This window comes from Onychostruthus taczanowskii, unplaced genomic scaffold (genome assembly GCF_017590055.1).
Source record: "Onychostruthus taczanowskii isolate IOZ18803 unplaced genomic scaffold, ASM1759005v1 scaffold45, whole genome shotgun sequence".
In the NCBI taxonomy this organism is placed as follows: Eukaryota; Metazoa; Chordata; class Aves; order Passeriformes; family Passeridae; genus Onychostruthus; species Onychostruthus taczanowskii.
This window is the reverse complement of record NW_024502014.1, coordinates 2,847,110-2,869,101: the sequence shown is the minus strand read 5'-3', so window position 1 is coordinate 2,869,101 and position 21,992 is coordinate 2,847,110. Positions and strand designations below refer to the sequence as shown.

Genomic DNA, 21,992 nt, shown 5'->3' with positions numbered 1-21,992 from the left:
ATACTTTTAATAGTTTTTCAAAATCTACTGAAGTGCACAAAAGAGTGAGGCAAACAAAACATAAAGCATACTTTACTTTTTTAAAAGAATAAATATTGTGAAATCAAAGAAGATATTTAAAATTCAGATTTGACCAAGTATTACAGTTTTATATTTAAGTCAACGTAGTTTAAAGAACATCACTGACAACATTTAATATCAGCAGTGATATCAATTGAAACACAACAGTTCAAACATGAACAGAACTATTAAAAACCCAACACAGAATAAAAGGAATGGAGAAAGGTACAAATAAAATTACTTAGTACCTCAGATGGAAGTGTAAAATGTTACTAGAAGTAAAGCCACATACCTAGCTTTACTGAACTGGGTGCTTTGCTCTCAAGTAGAATGAAAAAGGGCTTGAAAATACAGGCTTGCACAGAAGAGGTTTTTCCATGAGCAGAAGTCACAGTAAGGCTGCTACACAAAATATCATGAGTAACATCCTTAACAGCAGAGTCTGTTAAGGAAGGTTGTACATGGAATGGACCAGAAAGACAACAAGATAATGTCCCAACTATAGCAGCACAAGCCTCCTTGACTAGCTCAGACTCATCTTTGATTTGATTTCTGAAATGGAAACAAAAATGAAATCGTTTTAATAGATCATTTACCTAGAAATTTGTTTTTCTAGATTGTCTGAGTTCTCTAACTACACTGGCAGTACTATCAGGACAGCTTAAGGATCTGTCCCACTAAATCATCTTTGTCCTTCTCAGATCACCCTCATGTTCTGTTAAATGTCTGAAGTAGCACTGGGCATGGTGAGGCTGGCATGCTGTAAAGAAGAAACTGAAGACTAACACAAAAGGACAGAAGACACCAAGACATATAGAAAAAAGACAAAGAAGTCTTTTGAGACATATAGACAAAAGATGAAGAAGTCTTTTATATATGGATAAGCCTTAAATATATGGAAAGATTTTAAGAGACATATGGACAAATACAAGGTGGATTTCACTGACAAAGACATCTCCCTTCCCCTCCTAATTTAAATTGGGGTCTTCAGCTAGCAAAGGAACTTGCATACTGACATGGTAAGTGAACACTCTTCTGTCACACAGAAATCATCATGTGCACCTATTCTGTTGATATCTGATGATTTCTGAAATTAAGATCTACCAAATTTCGTATGAAGTGAACATTTATATTTGTGCTTATACTCATTTATTATTTGCCCGTTTTTCTCCTTGCACAAAGACAGAAAAGCTGCATTAATACATACAAAAGAGCTCTGGGAATCAGGCTGCAGGACTGCACAGGATGAAGCAGGAGAGAGAATCCTTTAACACAGGTAGCCCGAATTATTTCATGGTGACTTTGTAATGCCCAGTGATAAACTGACTTTCTCCAATCCAGATGAATGTTTTTTGGGAAGAGAGTTAGAAGGAACACACAGTGTGACTGAGTTTGGGGTGCTAAAGAGAAAAAAAAGAATGCAAATAATTACTTGATTTAAACTTTTAATACCATCACTCATCATAAGAAGGCAAATAAAATAATTTTACTTTAGAACAATCATTCCAAAGTGGAACTAGGCTTTATATATTTTAACATACTTACAGAAACTCTGTGCAGTTTTTTGACTCAAAACTAGAGGACCAAAACCCCAAGTAGATGGCTTAAAAGAAGAATCATCAGGATGACTGTAAATCCAGGGCAGAGACAGCAATCCACATAAGTCATCAAGAATCTGATCACTCAGTGGAATTTTCACTAGGGGAAAGAAGCAGCAAAACAAACATTTAAAAAACATTTATAAAACATTTTATGTTCTTAATCTGCTACAAAACATTACTTTTTCTGTCAACAAAGATTAGTATCACTATTCCCACATGTTGATATCATACTTTTTAGGCATGCAATAATAAATCATATAGTGCTAAATCAGAATAACCTAAAAATCTCATTGAACAGATGAGAGAATGTAACACATGAGCAACAGAATTAATATAACTTGGGTATCTCTGGATTTGTGCAAAGACTTTCAGCTGGACTTCTGGGTGTCTGGTAAGCTGAACTCGTAATAACATTTTAGTCTTGGTAACTGAGTCTGTCCTCCATCCTAGTAGTTACTTTTAAAAAACATGGAAGTACATGGAAATCCTCAATATTTTTGGTACCACACACGCCATGTTTGCTGAAGCTGGTCACAAGCTTTGAAAGTGTTGAGTGGAACAAAGACAGTAAATTATGCTGCCTCTGGGTGTCTTTAAAAGAAAAGTGCTTAAGCTTTTTTCCTTTTTCATGGATTTTCACTATCCCCAGGTATTCTCTTGATCAGATAAAAATCAATAGAAGTACAGACAAAAAGAAGTAAATTATGTTCATGCAGGAATGCAAATGAAGGTCTCTAAACAGAAAATAATGATTTTTTTTTACTTAACCTTTTTTGCAAAAAAGTTGGAATATTAACACAAGATTCATAATTTCAGTACCTCTACCAAAACAGACTTAATACAGTCAGATTAATTCCTAATTTACAAAATACAATACAATCTTAAAGGGTTTCTTACCTTGTGCATATAGCAAAGCATCAAAAATTTTTACTATTCTGTCAATCACTTGTTCTAGATTAACAATCTGCTTAGCAGCCTCTAAAAGTTTTCTGCAGACTTTCACCACTCTTGTGGTAAAATCAGAGGGAATCCACTTGAACTGTATATTCACCATTGAATCCCAGGAGCTTGGAGTATTCTTACACGTATCAGAGTTACATGGACGAGACACTCCATGCTCTTTACTGTTAAAACAGAAATCACATCAATGCAACAAACAATATTAATTTAATATTAACTGCTTGTAAGCCAAGTCAGTATGAAAATGTACTCCTTCAAAATGTACAGGACCCATTCAGTATTAACTCTGACACCACACAAGCATTAAAGTAATTCCACAAATTGTAACGAGAGTAACAAGAAACTCTTGGTCCCACAGTTTCCCCTTGGCACTTTTACCTGGTGGAATCTGTTGGGGGAGAACAATGAACTATGCACAGAGCAGCCAATCGCAGAATTACAGCGAGCCCTTCCACAGTCTGAAGAACATCCCCTGGCAGAACTTCTTCCTCAAGGAGAGATATTAAGGATGCAGCTTTCTTAGTGATGGCATTCCACAGAGCACTCTTCAGTTTCATGTTTACAGGGCTAAGTCTGTAATTTGACCATATTAATTATTTTCCAACATATACTTTATTTCAGAAAAGATAAATAATCATAGCAAAACCAGAGCTAATCCATATTTGATACAGCATTAGGAAAATACCAAATGAAGCTTTAGCTAAAATGTGTTTTTTGGAAGGAAAATATTCTAACTCTGAATTTTAGTATGACTCATATCACTTATCTGAAAGTCTATAAACATATAACTCTACAGTCCTTGGAAGGTCTTGGCAACCATAAAACAGCAAACGTTACACCCATCATTGAGACAGGCAAAAAAAGAGAATCCAAGGAACTATAGGCCTGTCAGCCTAACCTCACTCCCTAGGAAGATTATGGAAAAAGTCTTCCTTGAACTCATTTCTATCTGCATGAGGGACAAGAAGGTGACTGGAAACAGCCAGCATGTATTTATGACAGGAAAACCATGCACTTGATTCCCTTCTACAATGAGACAAGCAGCTCTGTGGAGAAAAGTGGGCTGCTTTTCTACAAGACCTCAACTGTCTACAAAATTAGGCTGACAAGAACTTTGTGAAGGTCTGTAGGAAAAGTCCTGCAACTGGCAAAAAAAACCCTGATGCAATAGAACAGACTGAGAGCTGACTAATTAATGAGAAGCTTTGGTGAAAATGACCCAGCAGGCTTGTGGAAAAGTGGGATATTAGAGCAGTGTGACCTTGTTTTAAAAGGAGGTCAACTACACCCTGGGCTGTACACAAAGAGTGAAGGCTGATCACAAGCCCACACCTGGAGTGCAGCATGCCAGAGCCAATTTTGAGTGCCCAAAGACAAGAGATCAACTGCTGGCGCAAGTCCAAGGTAATCAGGGAGCACAGCACAAGCAGAGACTGAGAGAACTGGTTTTGTTCATCTGAGTGCAACTTGACTTAACTAGACCTGCTGTAAGTACATCCATTGTAACAGCACAGCCACACACAATTCTGTCACACCATGGATGCTCTCAGCTTTGAAAAAATGAAAATAATTTTCATTGAACACATTCAAAACAGTCTCTTCAATAAAGTTTGGCTTAAAAATCACCAGTAGATTTTGATCCCTCAAAATATAATTTAGATTTTTTCCCCAGAAGCCCTTTCAATCTGTGAAGAAGAAACTGCCTCAAGAAGTTGTCATTTATTATTCAATAGCCAAAGTACTATAGAAATAGTTACTAAGTGTCATACATTAAAGGTGCAGGAGATTTCTTTGGATGTTTTGTGGATAGGCTCAGTCGTTGTCTTTTCTCTGGAACTTCATCACTGCTGCTGCTCCACCCGTCAGTATCGGAGCTCTCCAGCTGGTTCTGCTGAATCTCCTCAAAGATTTCTTCTGTTTGTGTTTTTAATGCTGTATAGAGTGGGCGCACCAGATACTGGGATGGACAAACAGAGGTACCATGATGTATGCTCTGCCTTACTTAAAGATGTGGCATTATCGCTTCCAACTTCAAATGTTAAATTGCAAAATATAATGGTAAAAAAGTTCATAAAAACCTTTCAGTTCAAAAAAACTTAATTACAAAATGAAAGCTCTTACGAGCAATGACGTTTCCTGTTGTGCTACCAGAGAGGATGCAGCTTGTTCAGCTGTTTTCCAGCTCCTGCCATAGTACCTTGCTGCCAAAGCCACCACACAGACACACAAAGTTTAACAAACAGGTAGGATACATACAGATGAGTGTATGGAATAAAGGCACTCAGCATATCAACAACTCATTATCAACACCGTGTTACGCTTCTTAACTAAAACAGGATTTATTTGGGTTGAGTATCAGGAAGAACTGTTTTATTAGGAGGCTGGTGACACACTGACACATGCTGTCTGGAGAGGGGGTGGATTCCCCATCCCTGGAAACACTCAAGGTCAGGTTGGGTGGGGCTCTGAACCCTGATCTAGTTGAAGCTGTCACTGCTTATTGCAGGGAGTTGGACTAGACGGCCTTTAAAGGTCCCTGCCAACCTAAACCACTGACTCAATTTTAATTTAGTCTTTTCTACCTGTCCCTAACAAACATGACTAAAAAGCAAATGGTTGGAAAGTAAGAGCATCTCAAACTATTGCACACTACTTGCAAAGCTGCCTTCATATGAGTGCACTCTGGGCCTTACTCCCATCTAGTATTATGGTTATGGACAGACAGTTGTGCCTGCATAGCTTATGGAAAGTTTAATACATCTGAAAAACAGGAGTCCAGCTACATCCAACAGATTTAAGAACCCCGAACTGCACAAACGTGAAACAGTTGAGAAAAAAGGAGTATCAACTTAAACATGCAACTAAAAATTACATTTCCTAGAGTTTCTTCTTTGCATAGGTATAGATTTTTGTATATGATCTATTCACACAATAAATTCAGTTTTTAAAATAAACCTACCTTTTGTTCTTCCTGAGTTCCAAGCACATTCACAAATATTCTACATATGGTACTGATACGGGCTTTTCTTATTTGCAAGGCAGATTCATAGCCAGCTGGAACAAACTCCAGAAAATACAGCAGCATATGGCAAAAAGCAGTTTTCAGCTTTTCAGACTGAATGCACCTAAACACATCCCCTTCAAACCACGAGCAGAGCTTCTCTAGCAGCATATTCAAGTAAACAGGTTCAATATTTTTGTAAGAATCTGCTTCAAAAGGCAGCAATGTCCTCACCAACAGTAAAAGTGGTTCTCCAAAGAGTTCTGATTCTTCAGTATCCATTTCAAGTGCTGATTGTAGAATTTCAAAAAATACTATGAAGAAAACACTGGCCAGCTGTTCTGGAGGTCCTCCTAAATGAATTAACTTCACCATAAACTTCATTGCCAAAGTTTTAACTTTTGGACTGCCATACTCTAAAAGGGAGCAGCCTATCCCCCAGAGAATAATATCTTGTCTTACAAAAAAGATGTCTGCAACAATATTTGTCAGAATAGACATTAATACGACTTCCAAATATTCTATATTTGGCATACCCATCAGCTGTAATGGTGCCAGTCTTAAATATCCCACTTTGTCACTTATATTGCTGGAAAATCTCTGTACAGTCACCGGCCAGACCAGTCCTTCTCCCCAGAGATGCTTCTGTGCATCTCTTTCATGCAAGATGATTACGTCTTGAAAAAGCTGTAGCAAGTCTTTAGTTAGTGCTTCAAAAATGGAGCCACTCTTCATTTTAAACAGAAAAAGTAAAGAGCAGATGACATCACAAATGTTCTTGTGCAATGTGTTGCAGTTTGGAGCTGCAGCAATACGGAGAAGCCTTGTTATGATCCAGTTACTAAATTCTAGGACAATTAAAAAAAAATCTTTATTATTAAGATAAAAACTAAAATCTCCAATTGAGAACCTCCCTAAGAGCAGATTGCTTACCACTAAAACTAAACTCCTTGAGATAAATGCATGTAGAGTCAGTAAACAGAGTCTTCACAGGGACATTTATTCAGCAGATTCCATTGAAAAAGATAAAAAAGGGGGCAGAACATGGTGCTGGGAATGGAAGACACAGGTTTTACACTGGTATTTCCAGACATTTTCCTCTGTCAAAAAACACCCTCAGGCAATGAGTACATGTACAGCTTATCTCATAAACACTGTATAATAATATATCTATGCAATGGTAATGGATAATGTCAAAATCTGTCCTAAGAAATTTCCATGATCACAAATGTTAATCCATTCACAATAATAAAACTCTACCATCATATTCACTTAAAAATTTATAATGGTGAACTTACATATCTGCCTTTTTCCCCTTCCTGTTTTTTTGGATCATCCCACTGTCTGCAAATTTAAATCCTGAAAATACCAAGCTTCAACATAAACATTTCCAACAAACTCACCAATGCAACTGCATTCAGTTTCCTCCTCATTTCCATCCACATTTACAAACATAAGTGGGGAAGATTTCATGATATGTTGAATAAAATCAAGCAACATCACAGAACTTGGCTGTGAATCTGATTTCTTAATCAGTTCCAAGGCAACTTTAAAACAAAAAAAGAAGACAATATTCAAATGAGCACTGCAATAAACCACTTCAAAATTTTGTTCACACTTTATGAGAAAGATTTTTTAAAATACATATAAAACACTATGATATGGTATTAAACCTTTCAAATTATTAATTTTGGGTATATTTTTTAATCTATGAAGATAATTGTACGCATATTGTAAACCCTCTATGTGACTCCAAACTGTATGAAGGAAAGTATAAATTACTCATTAAATATTATTAACCCCAAATGCATTAACATTCACTTAAAATTCTATCCAGCTGTGTGTTGAGTGAAGAACAGCAAATACTTGATGTTTCCCGAAGCTTACAGCCTTGCTAGAGAAACAATGCTGAGAATTGCTTCAAACTCCAGAATATTAAAGGTTTCAAATGGTAAATTCAGCTTACTGAAGCAGAAAGTTTAACAAAACACTGAACATATCTAATGCTGCTCCATTGAAACAGGTATCTGAATCATGTCAGATTTATCCAGATTCCCCAGGGATCCTATCCAGTGTTAGCAAAAGAAACTGAGATTCAGACAAGATTTCAGTTCTGAAAGACACATGTGAATATTAAGAACTGCAAGCCGTGTTAGTGATGAACAGTGACATTACAGGACACTCCTGCTTTTCAATGTTGGGAGCATTTGTGCCCACACAACCCTGCACTGCATTCACCCCTCCTTCCTGGGGGGGTGTCTGTGTGTGGTTTATTAACTTCACACCCCAATGGAAAATACTTCATCACTGACTTTATTAAACCTAAGTCATAAATGGTTTGTATTCAACTAGAACTTTCTAAAGTTTCTTAACTTTTAATTTTGGCAGGAATTACTTAAAGTATAAAGCAGACAACTTTAAATGATAGGAATGTAATGCTTACCAACATCTACATCTGTAAGAATTCTGTCAATGAACTGGCAGAGTATTTGTCTTGGTTTCTGCACAACTGTGTTGTATTCCTCTGGACTAGCACTAAAATTAAAAGAATGATATTTGGATGTTACCAATTTTAAAGTAAAAAATAATTACTTGGAAGTTTGTCTCAACAGCTTAATGTTAAACACTGATTTTCTCCTTGAAGTCTTCAAAAAATACAAATTGATGTATTGGTGGTTGCAGAGGTTGGGGGGGTGGGTGGGTTTTTTTTTTCAATTTCCTTGTTTTAGTGAGCAGCCTGTCCCTCAGCAGTCGGGCTCGTAGGGTCACATCTTCAGTACTGTGCCTCCACACCAGCTCGCTGCCTGCTGCAGTACCAGGCTGCGGTGCTCGTGCTGCCATGAAGCCCGCAGGGCCCGGCATGTCCCAGCTCGTGAGGCTCTCGGCGAGCGCTCACAGCACACTCAGCCCCAGACCGGGTGCTCTGAGGCCACCAGTTCGCTCCCGTCAGGATCTGCCAGCGCCACCCGGGAGGCAGGGAGGGACAGACCCTGGCAGGCGGCGGGAGAAGGGACAGCTGAGCTGAAGGCGCGGGCCCGGCCGCAGGACACCTCGCAGCTTCCCTCTCCCTTTCCCCGCCACAAACGCCGGGCGTGCCTCCCCCAGCGCAGCACAGCCCCCGCACACACACGCCCTGCACGGCGGCCTCCGGACCCGTCCTACCCGGCGAGCTCCCGCAGCGCGGGGATCATGGAGGCCATGCCCAGGCCCTGCTCCGCCATGGCGCCGCTTTGAATCAGGCGGCGCGGCGCGGGGCGGGCACGGCGGGACGGCGGCCGGCAGGGCCCAAACCTCCTCCCCCGGCGCTGCTCGGCTTTAACCGCTTCGTCCCTGTACACGGAGCGGCCGCGGCGGCTCCGGGTCGGTCCCCGATGGTTCCAGCGGACGCCTCGCCGCCCCAGCGGGGCTCTGCTGCGCGGAGATCTGCACGGACAGGTAACACACAGCGGGGGCCGAGCGCACCCCGCCTAGCCTCGGCGGGTGGGCAGCAGCACTGAGGGACCAGCCGGCCACAGCGGGCGCCTGGCGGAGTACGGGCGGGGGCTCCAGGGGATGGGCGAAAGGAAGCACCACAGTTTTGAGAATGGCTTAAGCGAGAAGTGGAGCGCCCGCGCTGTGAGAGGCGGTAAGAAGAAAACTTCAGTGCCAAGGGAGCGCTCGGTGCAGCTCCCTCTCCGCCCGGCGCAGGCGGGGCGCACCTGGTGTCAGGTGTGGGACAGCCCCGCCGAGCCCGGCCCCGGCCGGCGAGGCGCTGGAGCTGCGGGACGGGCCGCGGGGCAGGTGGGCAGCGAGCGGGCTCGGGGGCCGCCGGGGCTGCCTCGGCTGCCTCCCGGGTGCTGCCGTGCGCCGTGTCCGGGGGGAGCGGGGCCGGGGACGGGCGGCGAGCGGAGCCGGCGGGAGGGCGCGTTCGGCAGGTGAGCGGGCTCGGCGCTCCTCTGCACGGGTAGCGGTGAGCAGCGAGTGTAACATACAGACTTTCTTTCTTGTTATTACTTTCTGAGCGTATAATGCCTTCCATTCTGTTTCTTTTGCGAAACGTTTTCGTGTGTAAGGTGTGGTTGAGAACCCCGAAGGGACGCGATCGGGCGATGCGCGGCCCCACCGGGGCAGCGAGTCCCGAACGTTCGGGAGAAAAAAGGATAAAACAAGGGGCACGGGCAGGTGTGAACGGCAGAGTACGCGAGGGGACACTCCGCTCTGAGCTTTGTTGTTGTCATTAGGGGCTCCGGCTCTTTCTGCATTTGTTCATTAACTTGGCTTAGCGTTGTTTCTGGGTTGAAATAAAATCCTCTCGGAGGATAATTCTGTTGCCTGTTTCCACTGTGCTAGGGCTTGCATGTAAAACAGCCCACGTGTGTTTCAATTACTTGAACAGTTTCAGATTAATGTTTTCGGGAACCTATTGCTAATATTTCATTCAGAGGTGGTTATTTTTGTCCTGCAAAATACATATTGGTCATTTCAATAAAATTCTGCTGGCCTTTTAAAAGCTGGTATCTTGGCATGGACCTAAAATACTTCAAGAAACTTTACAAAATATAACTAGGTTTATCTTAGTTTGTGTTTCAGCATGTATTGCTATTTTTTCTACCAGCTGACTTCATAAAATGTTAGTCTTTTTAGAGTCATTCATAGAGAAAAAGCAGGAACCATGTAGCTGTATGTGGTTTGTTAAGTAGAGCTTTAATGGTTCAAGAAGACCAAGTACGTCTGGGTTTTGTTATCAGTGTTGTTTTGAATGCAAAATTTTCTAGACTATTTCAAGTTAAAGTATCCATTATTGTGAAAACAATGTTCTGAGTGTAAATTTCCAAGACTGAAATAACAGTCACACTGAGGAAGGTGTAAACTGTACTGCTTGTCAGTTTGATGTAGAGTTTAAACTCCTGTGCCATCCCTGAGAGAACAGGATACAGTTGGTATATTAGGAAGTTCAGGAAGACTTTGTTATCCTAAGAAATAAGCTAAATTTACTGAATCATAGGGTGATTGTTTTTGCTGATAAAACACAGGTGTGGCACATAAAGTGCTTAATTTTAAAAAGTGCTTTTGCATGGGAATCTCTGGAGTCAACAGTGAGATCATATTAGTATAGTTTATTGTAGAAATGCTTTCATTTGTCACAGGTAGAATGCTGCATAAATTTGTTGTGCAGTTTGTGTGAGCATTCAATGAGCATGTAATTCAGGCTTTTTTTTGTTTTGCAATGAGCACTTCTAACAAATCAGCAGGGAGATCTTCTGCTCCCCATTCTTCACTGGGAATTTTACTTCCCAGTTGCAAAGCCCCATCTACTGACTTCTCACCATACCATCAAATTTCCCCAGCTACCTTGCTGTTAGAAATTCCACATGAGAGTGCCCATAACAACTTCATCGTGCTGTGAGGGTGTAAGAAGTCTCACTCACACAACCTAGTGTTTTATAGACCCTCCAGGGAAACAGCACCTGAAACAGCTGATTTCATGTCTTACTTCTCTTAAGCACAGGATAAGCATCTCCTTGTTTCTTTCTCATCTCATTATGTTGCACTTTTATGTCTCCGGCCCCCTGGAGGAGAAGCAGGCGTGTTATCAGGCATTTGAAGAGAGTGGCCAATTGCTAATGAAGATAGTGTGCCTGGAGACTTTTCTGCTCCAATGCAGCTGATTCATATTGGTGAAAGGATTCTTAGATGAGCAGAGTCCGGCTTGCAGAACTCGGGTCAGGGGAGGAAATTCATACAGATAGGTACAACTAAGTGTCAAATTCAGTATATACAGCACTTCCAAGATTTCTGCCAAAGCTGCTGTTATTTTTTTTTTAATTCTTTCATTTTTTTTCTGTTCTCTTCCCTACTTGAACAGTCCTCTCACTGTGTAGCTGCATGATTCTTCCACACTCAGGCCTCTCTCTTTCTTGGCTTTCATTATTTATTTACCACATGCCTCTGCAGGTCATTGTACTTATTTTAAGGCACTGAGTGACTTTGTATTGGACCAGCAGGTCTCAGAGGACAAGAGCATGCTAACTGTACTTTTATTCCCTCTGTTCTGAGGCATAATTACTGTTCTGGGGGCTCATGTGCTCTGTGGATGCGTGTGAGCTGTTCCCCCAGGAGGCTGGTGTGACTGCAGCTCACTCTCAGCTGTCCTGCAGGCAGACAGGAGTGTAAGTGCACGTGTGTGTTCCTTGGTGCCTTCAGGACCGAGAGCTGTGACCTCCCAGGCTGAGAGCGGTGCTGAGGGGAAATGCAGCTGAGATGGAGCCAGGGTCCTGTGAGCTGCACTAAGGAGTTTCACTCCATGTCAGGCTGTGCTTATGGCTCCTCATCTGCAGGGCTGCTGCAGTAGCAGAGGCTGTGAGTGCTCCAAGTCACATTTCCCTGTGCAGTCATGCAGGTGCTGACCTTTGGACACAGGGCGCTGCTCCTCTGCCCTGCAAGAATGTGGATTTCAGCACTCGGGGCTTTTATCTCTGCCTCTGTTGCTTAGTCAACTGGGCTGGAATGAAGTGGCACAGATTAAAATTATGTGTCACCCTGAATATTGGTCTGATGATTAAACAAAAGAGTAAAAAATGGAAACAGTAAATGGTGGTAAGGACAACAGGTAAGCCGGAAACCTAAAAGCTGATTGTGTACATCCAGGTAAGAAAAACTAACAGGTACAAGAGGGGAAAAAAGTGGGAAAAGAAAACATGTAACACTAAAATCTATTTGATTTCTAAATATAATCTTGACAGGTCCTAGTCCTGCAAGCACTGATTCATATTTTTTCTATGAAGAAGCCTACTAATATACTACTGATAATGTACAGTATTTAGTAATTTGGAGAAATGGCATATTAGATCATACATATCTTTGGAACCTAGTTTTATTATTTGTATAGCAGCAATTACTGTTTTTTGTTTATCTGCAACTGCTACTTTTAAAAATAGTTGCCTATATATTTTTTTCTTACTTGTTTCTTGCTTCCCAGTATTTCTAAAAGAGGGTTATTCTTGAGGCTAGTAGCTGTGGCGGACACTCACAGAGATGTATTTGCTACCAGTATCAGTGTATATCATTAATATTTTTTTACTTGATAATTTTTGAATGAGCATTAAAATTCCTGGAATCTGTTTTCCTAAAGAAAAATTTACAGAATCTGGAATTTACTCTTGTAAAAACACTTGTAGCCACAGTGATGCTTAGACATCCCTTACTGAAGTCTAAAACTCTGTACTAGTCATGCTAGGAGAAAATTGTGCCATGTGCATTTAAAATATATTTAAACTACATTTGAAAATTCTGACTGTTGAAATTATGTAAGTTCTTTTATTCTAATATTTTTTCAATGAAAATCTGAAAAACTGTACCAGCTACCATTGCTCCAATTTTCGTAGGGGGAAGTTGTTGTTTTCTGAGAGACTTATTAGAAGCTATAATTTTCCATCTGATTCTGTATTCTGTAATGATAAAAACTGGAATAGGGTTTATGTATGGGAATATTGATAAAAGTTCTGCTAATAGTTCACTTTCCCCATTGTATTGCTTACTCTAGAAATTAGTGCAAGGGAGAAGGGGGGCGTTCATGTTTTTTGTCCTTTTCCCATCTTTTTTGGAAAGCAAATAAATTAAATCTATATGCAATGGAGCACTATTTATCACTTCTTCATTCCTTGGTGAGTATTTTCCCAGTACTTAGAGGTTCTGCTGCTCTGTGAGGGTTTTGTCAGTAGAATAGACATCAGCTTAACAGCCTGGTATATGGAAATACCTAAAGTGAAAAGTTTAGGGATACTCTTACATAGAAGACTTCACATGAAGTCTCAGTGTAATATTCCACCCTTCTTATTGCAGTAATTAATTAAATAAAATAGTTTGATAGCATTCACCACAATGTCTGAAATACTTCACATCCTTGATAACTGTTTCCATAAAAGCTCCAAAAGTCACCATGTCTACATAAACAGATTAAATAAATGTAGGGCAGAATCTGATCCCAACAAACAACTGTCCCTGGGCAAGGCTCCACTGTACTGTGGCAGAGAATAAGGAAGCAATGAATTGTAAATGTAGTTCTGGCAAAAGATACTGAGCTGAGCAACTGCAATTGCTGTTCAACCTGCAGCCTAGGTTTGAAGACCTTCTGTGGAAGGTATTGTCTTATTAGCTCATTTTCAGCCTGACATGCAAGGAGCAAACAGTCAGCTGGTGATGGTGGTGTGCTTTGTAGAGCAATATTAACAATGAAAATAACAACTGACATTGGTCAGATCAATATGGAGGTGGTGTGCTTTGTAGAGCAATATTAACAATGAAAATATGACACTGGTCAGATCAATATGGATCAGGAATTCCAGGTTACTGACAGGACCCATTCTGCATTATGGTCTCTTTATTAAGGTTTTTAATCATTGCTGTTGCTAAATCTTTCAAAAAGGGCTTGAAAATGAAACAGTAAGAAAAATTTCTCTATTCTCTGGTGTATAATATTTGTGATAAAATTACTAATTAAATTATTTCAGCTTTGATTCATCTGGTCAAATGCAGCAAATGCTAAGTGTTAGCTATGGCCTTATTATTTACATGATTATTTGTTTTGCTACTTCTAAACATAACTTGAACTCCTACTAGGTTTTTCTGTGGAGGTGTGTACTTGGTTACTGCTCTTACATACAGGTGTCTGAGGAGAATAAAGGTACTGCATCACAATAGCTCATCAGAGAAACCGGTATTGCTAAGACTCAGAAATAAATTATGCATAAAGAAAAATGTGTGCTTCTCCATGCATGCTTTTGGTGGGAAAAGGATTATCAATCCACTTTCAGGGCTCTCTTGGCAGATGTTTCCTTAATAATAATAATAATAGTCACTAGAGGGGAAAAAAAAGCTGGATCCAGTATTTCCCACTTTTGTTCAATTAGTGTATTCATCCTTTCATCTCATTAATAATCAGTGCTTGAATAGACTGGTTAAAAACACTGACATGTAGAAAAGCTGAAATACTAAGTCATATGTTCTCAGCAAGATTATATTTATTTGAATGCGATTTCAAGAGTTTGTTTCTGTCCAAGATTCAGGACCCACTTGTTCCTTTCAAACCAGGTGTTCTCTTATAGCTTTTCTTTTCCATAATTTTTATAGTTTGGAATGTTTTTGTCCTGCTGATTTATCAAGCTCCTCTTCTAACTCCACATCTCCTCTTCTGCCTTTGTGTTTACACATGTCCTATTGCTTCTCTTTGCACTAATTTATCACCTTATGACAAAGGGAAATGAAATTCTTTCTTTCATAGCCTAAAGGTAAGGCAATGTAAAGTAGTATGAAGTTATAATTTTCCATTGAGCTGATTATTTTACTTCTGCAATGTTTTTAGTCCTTCCAAGCTTGATTTATAGAATCAAGATCTATTTAATTGAGGCTACTGAGGATTTCCTCCTCCCTTTCCAGGTAATATGATGTGTTCAATGTGAAATAACTGAATATAAGATATGTTTAATTTTGCTTATCATCAGCCACTTAATTGTGGCTGCATATTTAATTGTATGAGGCAGAATATTTTTCACATCCCAAATTACAACATATTAGAAGCACATAAATTTAGATTTTATCAATAATTTAATTTTTTAAAAGATAGTTAATTATAATTTGAATAGTATTTCCTCTGTTTTAGAAGTTAGTTGTCACTTGCTTGGAGTTGCATATAAGGTAACTACTTCGCTAGTGCAAGACATATTGGACAAATTCTGCTAAAAGCTGGTATCTTGTTCATCTTAATCATTGACACTTACATATCTTTGACCTCTCAAAAGGGATTTCATTATTCTGCTATTACCAGAGATTAAACAAGTAATTAAAATGAATGTGTGCACTCCTTAAAGTTTCCAGAATCTTTGACCATTCTGCTGAAACTCAAACCAGAGACTGGCCTCTTTACCATGGGCAAGGTGGTTTGGTCACCTCCTACCAAAGCTGCTCCCAAGAGAAGCTTGGCAGCAGCACAAGACTTGTTTTTTGTCATGCCAGAGCAAATCCCCACTTCTGGCACTCTTGTTGTGTTTGTTTTCATAAGGTGCTTGCACCCTGAAATGGCAGCCCTTGTGCTGTGTGAAAGACAACTACTGGGTCAGCCACACTGGGCTTTTTAGTGAACTTCTGTCTGATGGACTGCCTGCCTTGGGGAAAGTAGAAATTATCTGTAATAATAGAAGCACATCTTTTGGTTGCATTCCAAAATTTCTTTGTGCTTTCCTTCCTGAATTTTTTTTGTGTAGTAAATCGATGGAACAGACTCTTCTGCCATGTAGTTTGTTCTTTAAGCTGCCATTCTGCTTTTTCCCAAGTAAATTAAGATCTAGGCATTTAAATGCAATAGGATTGATCCATATCAGCCCTCTCCAACGAAATAAGCATATCTTGGATGAGTGATTGACTCGAGTCTGTGTGCTACCTAAGAAGTGCTTCATTAAGATGTCACTTCAGTTATGCTGCTTCCCACTGGGCTCCTCACCCAGCAGGAGACAAACCAGCAATAGGGGAAAGCTTGGGAAGGTAGGCATGGTACTGACTTGCTGAGTGACAGGAACAGCACAATAAATATTTCTGTGTCATGTTTAGAAACTTAAAAACAGGGATTTAAATACAGAGTATTTTTTAATATTCAAGAGCATGAATTTTGGAGACGTAGAAATGTGAGCTATTTTTTGTTAATTGTCACCATGTAAAGTGACAGCAAACAATGTGAGAGTCACTGAGTTTTATGAAGGTCAGTAGTAAAAGTCTACTTTTAGACTTGTAGCTGACTTAAAATCCAAAACATATCAGTTAAAGTATTATGTGAAATAAAATGCTTATTTTATATGATCTCCTCCAAACACATTTTGTCCTTGTGAAAGAGCTGATTTACCAACAAACTGATTTATCTGTTGGTCACAGTTGATCATCTTATCATGAAAGAGTCACATTTTGGCTATGTATTTCATTTGCCAAATATGTGAAAATCTCCTCTCAAAGTCTGAACAAGTGTTACAACTTAAAATATTAAAAAAAATATTAATGTTTTCCTTTGAAAGTGTCACAGTTTGGAGAGGCTTTGGACTGTAATCTGGCAGCTTTGGAATCTCACTGCAGGCTGTGAGAGTAAACAATTGTCACTTCATCATGGGACATCTTAAAATGGCTAACACAAAACAAATGTGAATACATTATATGTAAGAATACTCAGTGTTTCAGCAAAGAGGCTCTTTAAAAGGTGATCCAGCTTACTGTATTTTCTGTAAGTGTTGTTCCTTATAGCAAGTACATACTAAAAAACTGTATAATTGTGTCTCTCTCACCTTATGGGACTTTAGGTAATTAATTTTAAAGCAACAAATAATTTTTTTAACTATCATTTTTTTGTTTTGTAAAGGTTTTTGTTAACCTAACATTATTTTGTAAGGTGAATTTTTTTCATGATACTTATAAACAGGAAATAAAAACTCTAGATAACAATCATGAACACTTTTATGCATTGTTTTCCAGCAGACGAATAAAATGTTAGATTTTCATTGTTTTAGTAGAAATGCCTGGATATATCTTTTGTTTAAACTTTTTTTTTAAACTCATGACTTCGTTGCATAATTGCAGTGTATGGATTAAATGCTTAGGGATGTCTGCTCCTGTTGCAAGCTCAAACGAGCAAAAAAGAGAAATTGTTGTGACCCAAGATTTTGATAGGTTTATTTTTTTTAATTTTCATTTCTGATGTTTACAAAAAAGATGGCAAAGTTTTCACCAAAGCATCAGAAACAGTTTTCATTAAAGAATATAAAGTTATCTCTAATCATAGGAATCCTAAGGCTGAGATTTTGAATAATTTAGTTATGAAAAAATTTGCTCAGGAGTTTTGTTCTTTTTCATCTACAAAACATGATTAAAAATGACAGTTGGCAACAACAACTGTAGATGTTTTATTCTGGCCTAATTATTAAGAACTACAGCACCAGCAAATGAGCTTCCTGTGTGCCCCAGATAGTCTTCTAGTTAAGAAGGTATGAACAATACTCTATTTAGCTTTAGTTACTCAGATTTACCAATGTGCTCCTTTTATCCTCAGCACTTGGGCAAACATAGCTCCTCAAAGCTATGAGCTGGCAGACAGGTAGCTCTTGGGCATCTGTGGCTCTGCAGGGACTGGCTTTGAAATGCTGCCAGTTGCTTTGGCCGTGTATTGTGCAGGACCCTCCTTTCCCCTCTAGCTGCACCAATGAAAAAAGAAACCCAAAAATAGCCTATGAATTTTCCATGACAGAAAATCCTGGCTTGCTTGCAGTATAGTAGCTGATCAGTCTAATCTAATAATCTTTTGAACCATGTGGAGCTGGAGGAGGCATTAGTGGGTGTCAGAAGGCCATACTGCCTTCTGATAATTAAAGAAAACTGGAAAATATTCTCGCACCACACATCTATTCAGTACAAACTGCAGTTAGCCAGAGTATGGAGAATATGTGGCTGTAAATTCAACTGCTAAGGGCAGAATGAATGCATTTCTGTTGTTACTCTTAATGATATTCACGTGATTAACTTCTGGGGTGACCTTAAAACTAAGTTCATTAGTCAGAGTTTAGCCTGTGTGTCTCTGCTGGAGTTTTACTATTTGTAGCAAGCTGAGGTTTCCTGCTTCAGCTACCAAGGAACAGGCACAGGGCAGGATAAGGGCAGTTTGTGCAGTGTTTGATTTGTGCTGTTTAACACCTCCCTCCTCTTCTGCCTCCTAGGCTGTTTGTTCGGGGAGAGCTTTGCTCATAGGTCTGCTCTTTCAGTTACGTGGTAACTAAATGTTACCTTCATGCTCAGAGAAGAGAAAAATGGTTCATAATGTTCCAGCTGGCTTAAGAAAAAGATCCTTTTCTGAAGTTATGAATGGCATAGAGGGCTAAAGCCAATTCCTCAGAAAAAAATAGGGAATACAGTATGTCTTGCCTCTCAAGTGGCACCGAAACTGGAAGAAACAGAGGCTTGGGACAAATACTGACAGCCTTGCAAAAGATCAGTGACATTGTAACAGATTAAACAGTGGAAGGTGAGTACACTTTGATTGGAGTAGACAGAATGCAAAATCCAGCAAAGTCAAAAACTGTGAAGCTCGTAACTTAATTGTAATTTGGCACAGTTTGTGGGGTTGAGAAAATACACAAGAGTCTGTTTAATTCTAAAACAAATTTCAAGTCTTTCCAGTTACTGCAAAGCAGGGCTTAAAAAGTTAATCTGATAATAATGGGAAGTATTTGAAAACAAAAGACAGGTGTTATTCCATATTTCATGGGGTTTTTAGTTGCTTAGGGTCTAATTTGTAGGTTTTTTTGGAAAAATTGTTTTTGTAATCCAGACTATTGCTCCTCATTAGCTTTCTGTTTAGTAATTAACTAGCAGTGCTATAGTTTATTAAGGAAGTAAAAGAATAATTAAAGCATAAACTTTGACCTATGAATCTTATTTCAGAGTACTGGGATACCCACAAAGTCCTACTGTCAAATGAGGGTGCTGTCAACACATGAACTCTGAGTATGAGGTTTTTATTTATACAGATATTTCAATAAGAATTTCAGGATGTTTTCCAACTGAAATGTCCTTTAAAAATAATGCAGCTTGTATTTGTCATGGTAGTTGCATGCTAACAAAAGCATGCAACTACCTAGATGTTCCTAAACCTAGACAGCAAAAGAAAGAGATTAAGTATCATTTACTGGTGTGTCTTTTAGCTCTCTTTTGCTGTTGTAAACTTGATATGTAATGTCAGCCTAGGCACAAAAGAGTGACTTGAGGATGGAGTTCCTGAATGAACTTGCTTTTAGTAGTGTAGCCTTTCCATTTATATTTTAGTGTAGTTTGCTCTAATGGAATGTCACAGAGACCTCAAGCTTGGATTTAAAAAAGAGTTCTATTCTTCAGAGTAGTTACTGGTAATAAAAGGGGTTTTATGAATAAACTCATCAAATTTTCTCTTTGTTATTGGTACTCTTTCCTTCTAACATGTATTTGCATGCTGAAACTGCTATCATGCTTTGACCTTTGTAGGAATTAGTTTTTCCACAATTCCTGTGTATGGCTGCTGTAGTTGTGGTTCAGCCTGTATTTTTTCCTTGCTTTTGATCTCAGCATCTGAGGTAGAAGCTTCCAGTGTTAATTGGAAAGCCTGATCCTTGCTAACTGTGGCCCTCCAGAGACAGGGCATTCTCCTGGTCACTGTGGGTGCATTCAGAAGTGATGCACAAGCAAAGATATTCATATGGGGACAAGGTCGGTGAGGTAAGGGAAGCCTTTGGAACAGGAGGAGCAGGAAAGGTGCTTGGTGGGAGCTTGAACAAGTTCTGCAGGAAGGAGGGTCTAGCACATTTGTGTCCAGAGAAGCTAAATGATGAGTCAGCATGGGACACAGGTTTCAGTATAGTAAACTGATGTTTGGAGAGTATCAAATTGGAGAAGGTAAATGATATTTGATGGTGAGAAGAGATAAGAATATGTCAGGTAAATTAAACAATACATGATATTGGTTGAATCTTCTGTTCAAGGCTCAGTCAAGTGCTTCCTGGAGCAGCGTAAACATTTTGATGTTTACACATGTAAAGAAGTTTATTCTACCAATTCACCTTAATTCTAACTGTTACTTCCCTGCTAATTAATTTGAATGTAGTTCTGCAATCAGGAATTGCTTAAATGCGTTGCCATGTGTGAAATGGAAAAGCAGGAGTTTTGCTTTCAGAACAGTGCCTTTAAATGTTTATGTTCAAAACTCCAACTTCACATTCCTGGATAAAAAGATGAGATGGTGGGGTTGCTTCACTTCTGTTAGCAGTATTTTTGTGGGTTATGGTAGGCAGTTTAAGTAGTGTTCTTGAGCTAAGAAAAACCTGTTAATGACTAACAAGAGTGAAGTTTTTCATTGGAAATAGAGGTGACTTTAATGGCAAGTAGAAGTGGACCTGGTGGTAACTATATATAGTCATATATCAGAAACACAGAGATGAAAATGCATCTGTCAAGTGTAATCCACACAGCAGAAATGGGCAGCAAGTTTTATACCAGGACTTGTGAATTTCCTTTGTAAGGACTAGTTTTAACTGTGTCAGTAAAAGGTAAAAAATATTCGACTCTGGACAATAAGGTGGAAGCAAAGCAACACTAAAATTATTTACATTAGGAAGGTTAGAACCACACCCACAAAGGTCACATGTACTACAATCCCAGTGGTTTCTACAAATGTACATTTTCCAATAGGCTTCAGGAGATACATGTTATATGATTTGCTGAACAAATGGAAGGTGTTCTGTGTGATCTCATGTCTCCCAAGGGAATTTCCTAGTCCCACTTCTCACACTGTTTTTGCCCGTTGTTTCCTGTCTTTGTGTTGCAATTGTGTGTCATTAACAGCATGTAGATTTTGTTGCTGGATGCAATACTTCCTTATTGTTAAATCAAAATATTATTATGTCTATGACATTGTGCTAAGTTATGAACTATGAAACTGAGGCACTGGGTGTTTACACTAACACTTGTGTTTCCATGGCAGCACCAAACAAGAACTGCTTCTGTCTCTCTTGCAAGGAGATTTGCAATTGCATTGCACTTATTTATTTCCCAAGTTTTCCATTACTTCATATGTGGTATGATTATTAGAGATTCTGAAAATCCGTAAATCCAGCTGACTTCGGTTGAAGCTGTTGAAATACAATTGAAAAACTTGTTCTTAATAACCATGGTACCTTTGCTGTGGTTAGTTAGTTTATATGTGGCATGATTATTAGAGATTCTGAAAATCCGTAAATCCAGCTGACTTCGGTTGAAGCTGTTGACATACAATTGAAAAACTTGTTCTTAGTACCTTTGCTGTGGTAATAAGGAAGATGTCCTCTACCTGAATGCCACAGTAACTAATCTCCTTTAGGCCAGCTGTGAGGCTTGATAGGATGTTCCAGAGCTGAGCTGCTTTGGGTTGGTGGCACACCTTCCAAGCTTCTGATGTCATCCAGGCATTTCACCTTGTGTTTCCAAGCTGTCTGCCTACCAAGTCATAGGCTCAAACTTCTTGAAACAGAACCTAACAGGACCATCCTTTTCTACTGTAGAATGTAGTAACTCTATTCTTGTTTATTCTATTTCATAAGCTGCTTTTATTCACAATGAATTCTGAAAACACTTTTTAGTGGAAACAGTCTTATTAGTGGGTAGTTGGTATGTTTATATTAAAAATTCTTATCCCTTTTGTGTTCTTTTTCTTGACTAAATATTTGTGTTGTTGAGGAATGAAAACCATGAAAGATGCTGAGATAGCATAAAAGGTAATTAAGATTTATGGCTAGAGTGTACTCAGGTTCTTCCTAAGCATCCATTTTCCTTATGTCAGTACTTCTTCTGACATAGTTTGG

The 21,992-nt window shown here is 39.3% G+C and overlaps 1 protein-coding gene across 1 annotated transcript in view; it reads right to left on the bottom strand.

The window, feature by feature from the left end:
* ATR (ATR serine/threonine kinase) overlaps positions 1 to 8,843 on the bottom strand; it is a 39,779-nt gene extending 30,936 nt beyond the window's left edge. The window contains exons 1-10 of the mRNA XM_041414376.1: positions 8,785 to 8,843; positions 8,066 to 8,157; positions 7,026 to 7,169; positions 5,581 to 6,470; positions 4,391 to 4,578; positions 3,000 to 3,194; positions 2,559 to 2,785; positions 1,606 to 1,758; positions 1,268 to 1,460; positions 353 to 612 (exon numbers count right to left, since the gene is read on the bottom strand). Coding sequence (XP_041270310.1) covers positions 353 to 612; positions 1,268 to 1,460; positions 1,606 to 1,758; positions 2,559 to 2,785; positions 3,000 to 3,194; positions 4,391 to 4,578; positions 5,581 to 6,470; positions 7,026 to 7,169; positions 8,066 to 8,157; positions 8,785 to 8,843 — 2,401 coding nt within the window. The remainder of the gene's footprint in view (positions 1 to 352; positions 613 to 1,267; positions 1,461 to 1,605; positions 1,759 to 2,558; positions 2,786 to 2,999; positions 3,195 to 4,390; positions 4,579 to 5,580; positions 6,471 to 7,025; positions 7,170 to 8,065; positions 8,158 to 8,784) is intronic.
* Positions 8,844 to 21,992: the final 13,149 nt, after the last annotated feature.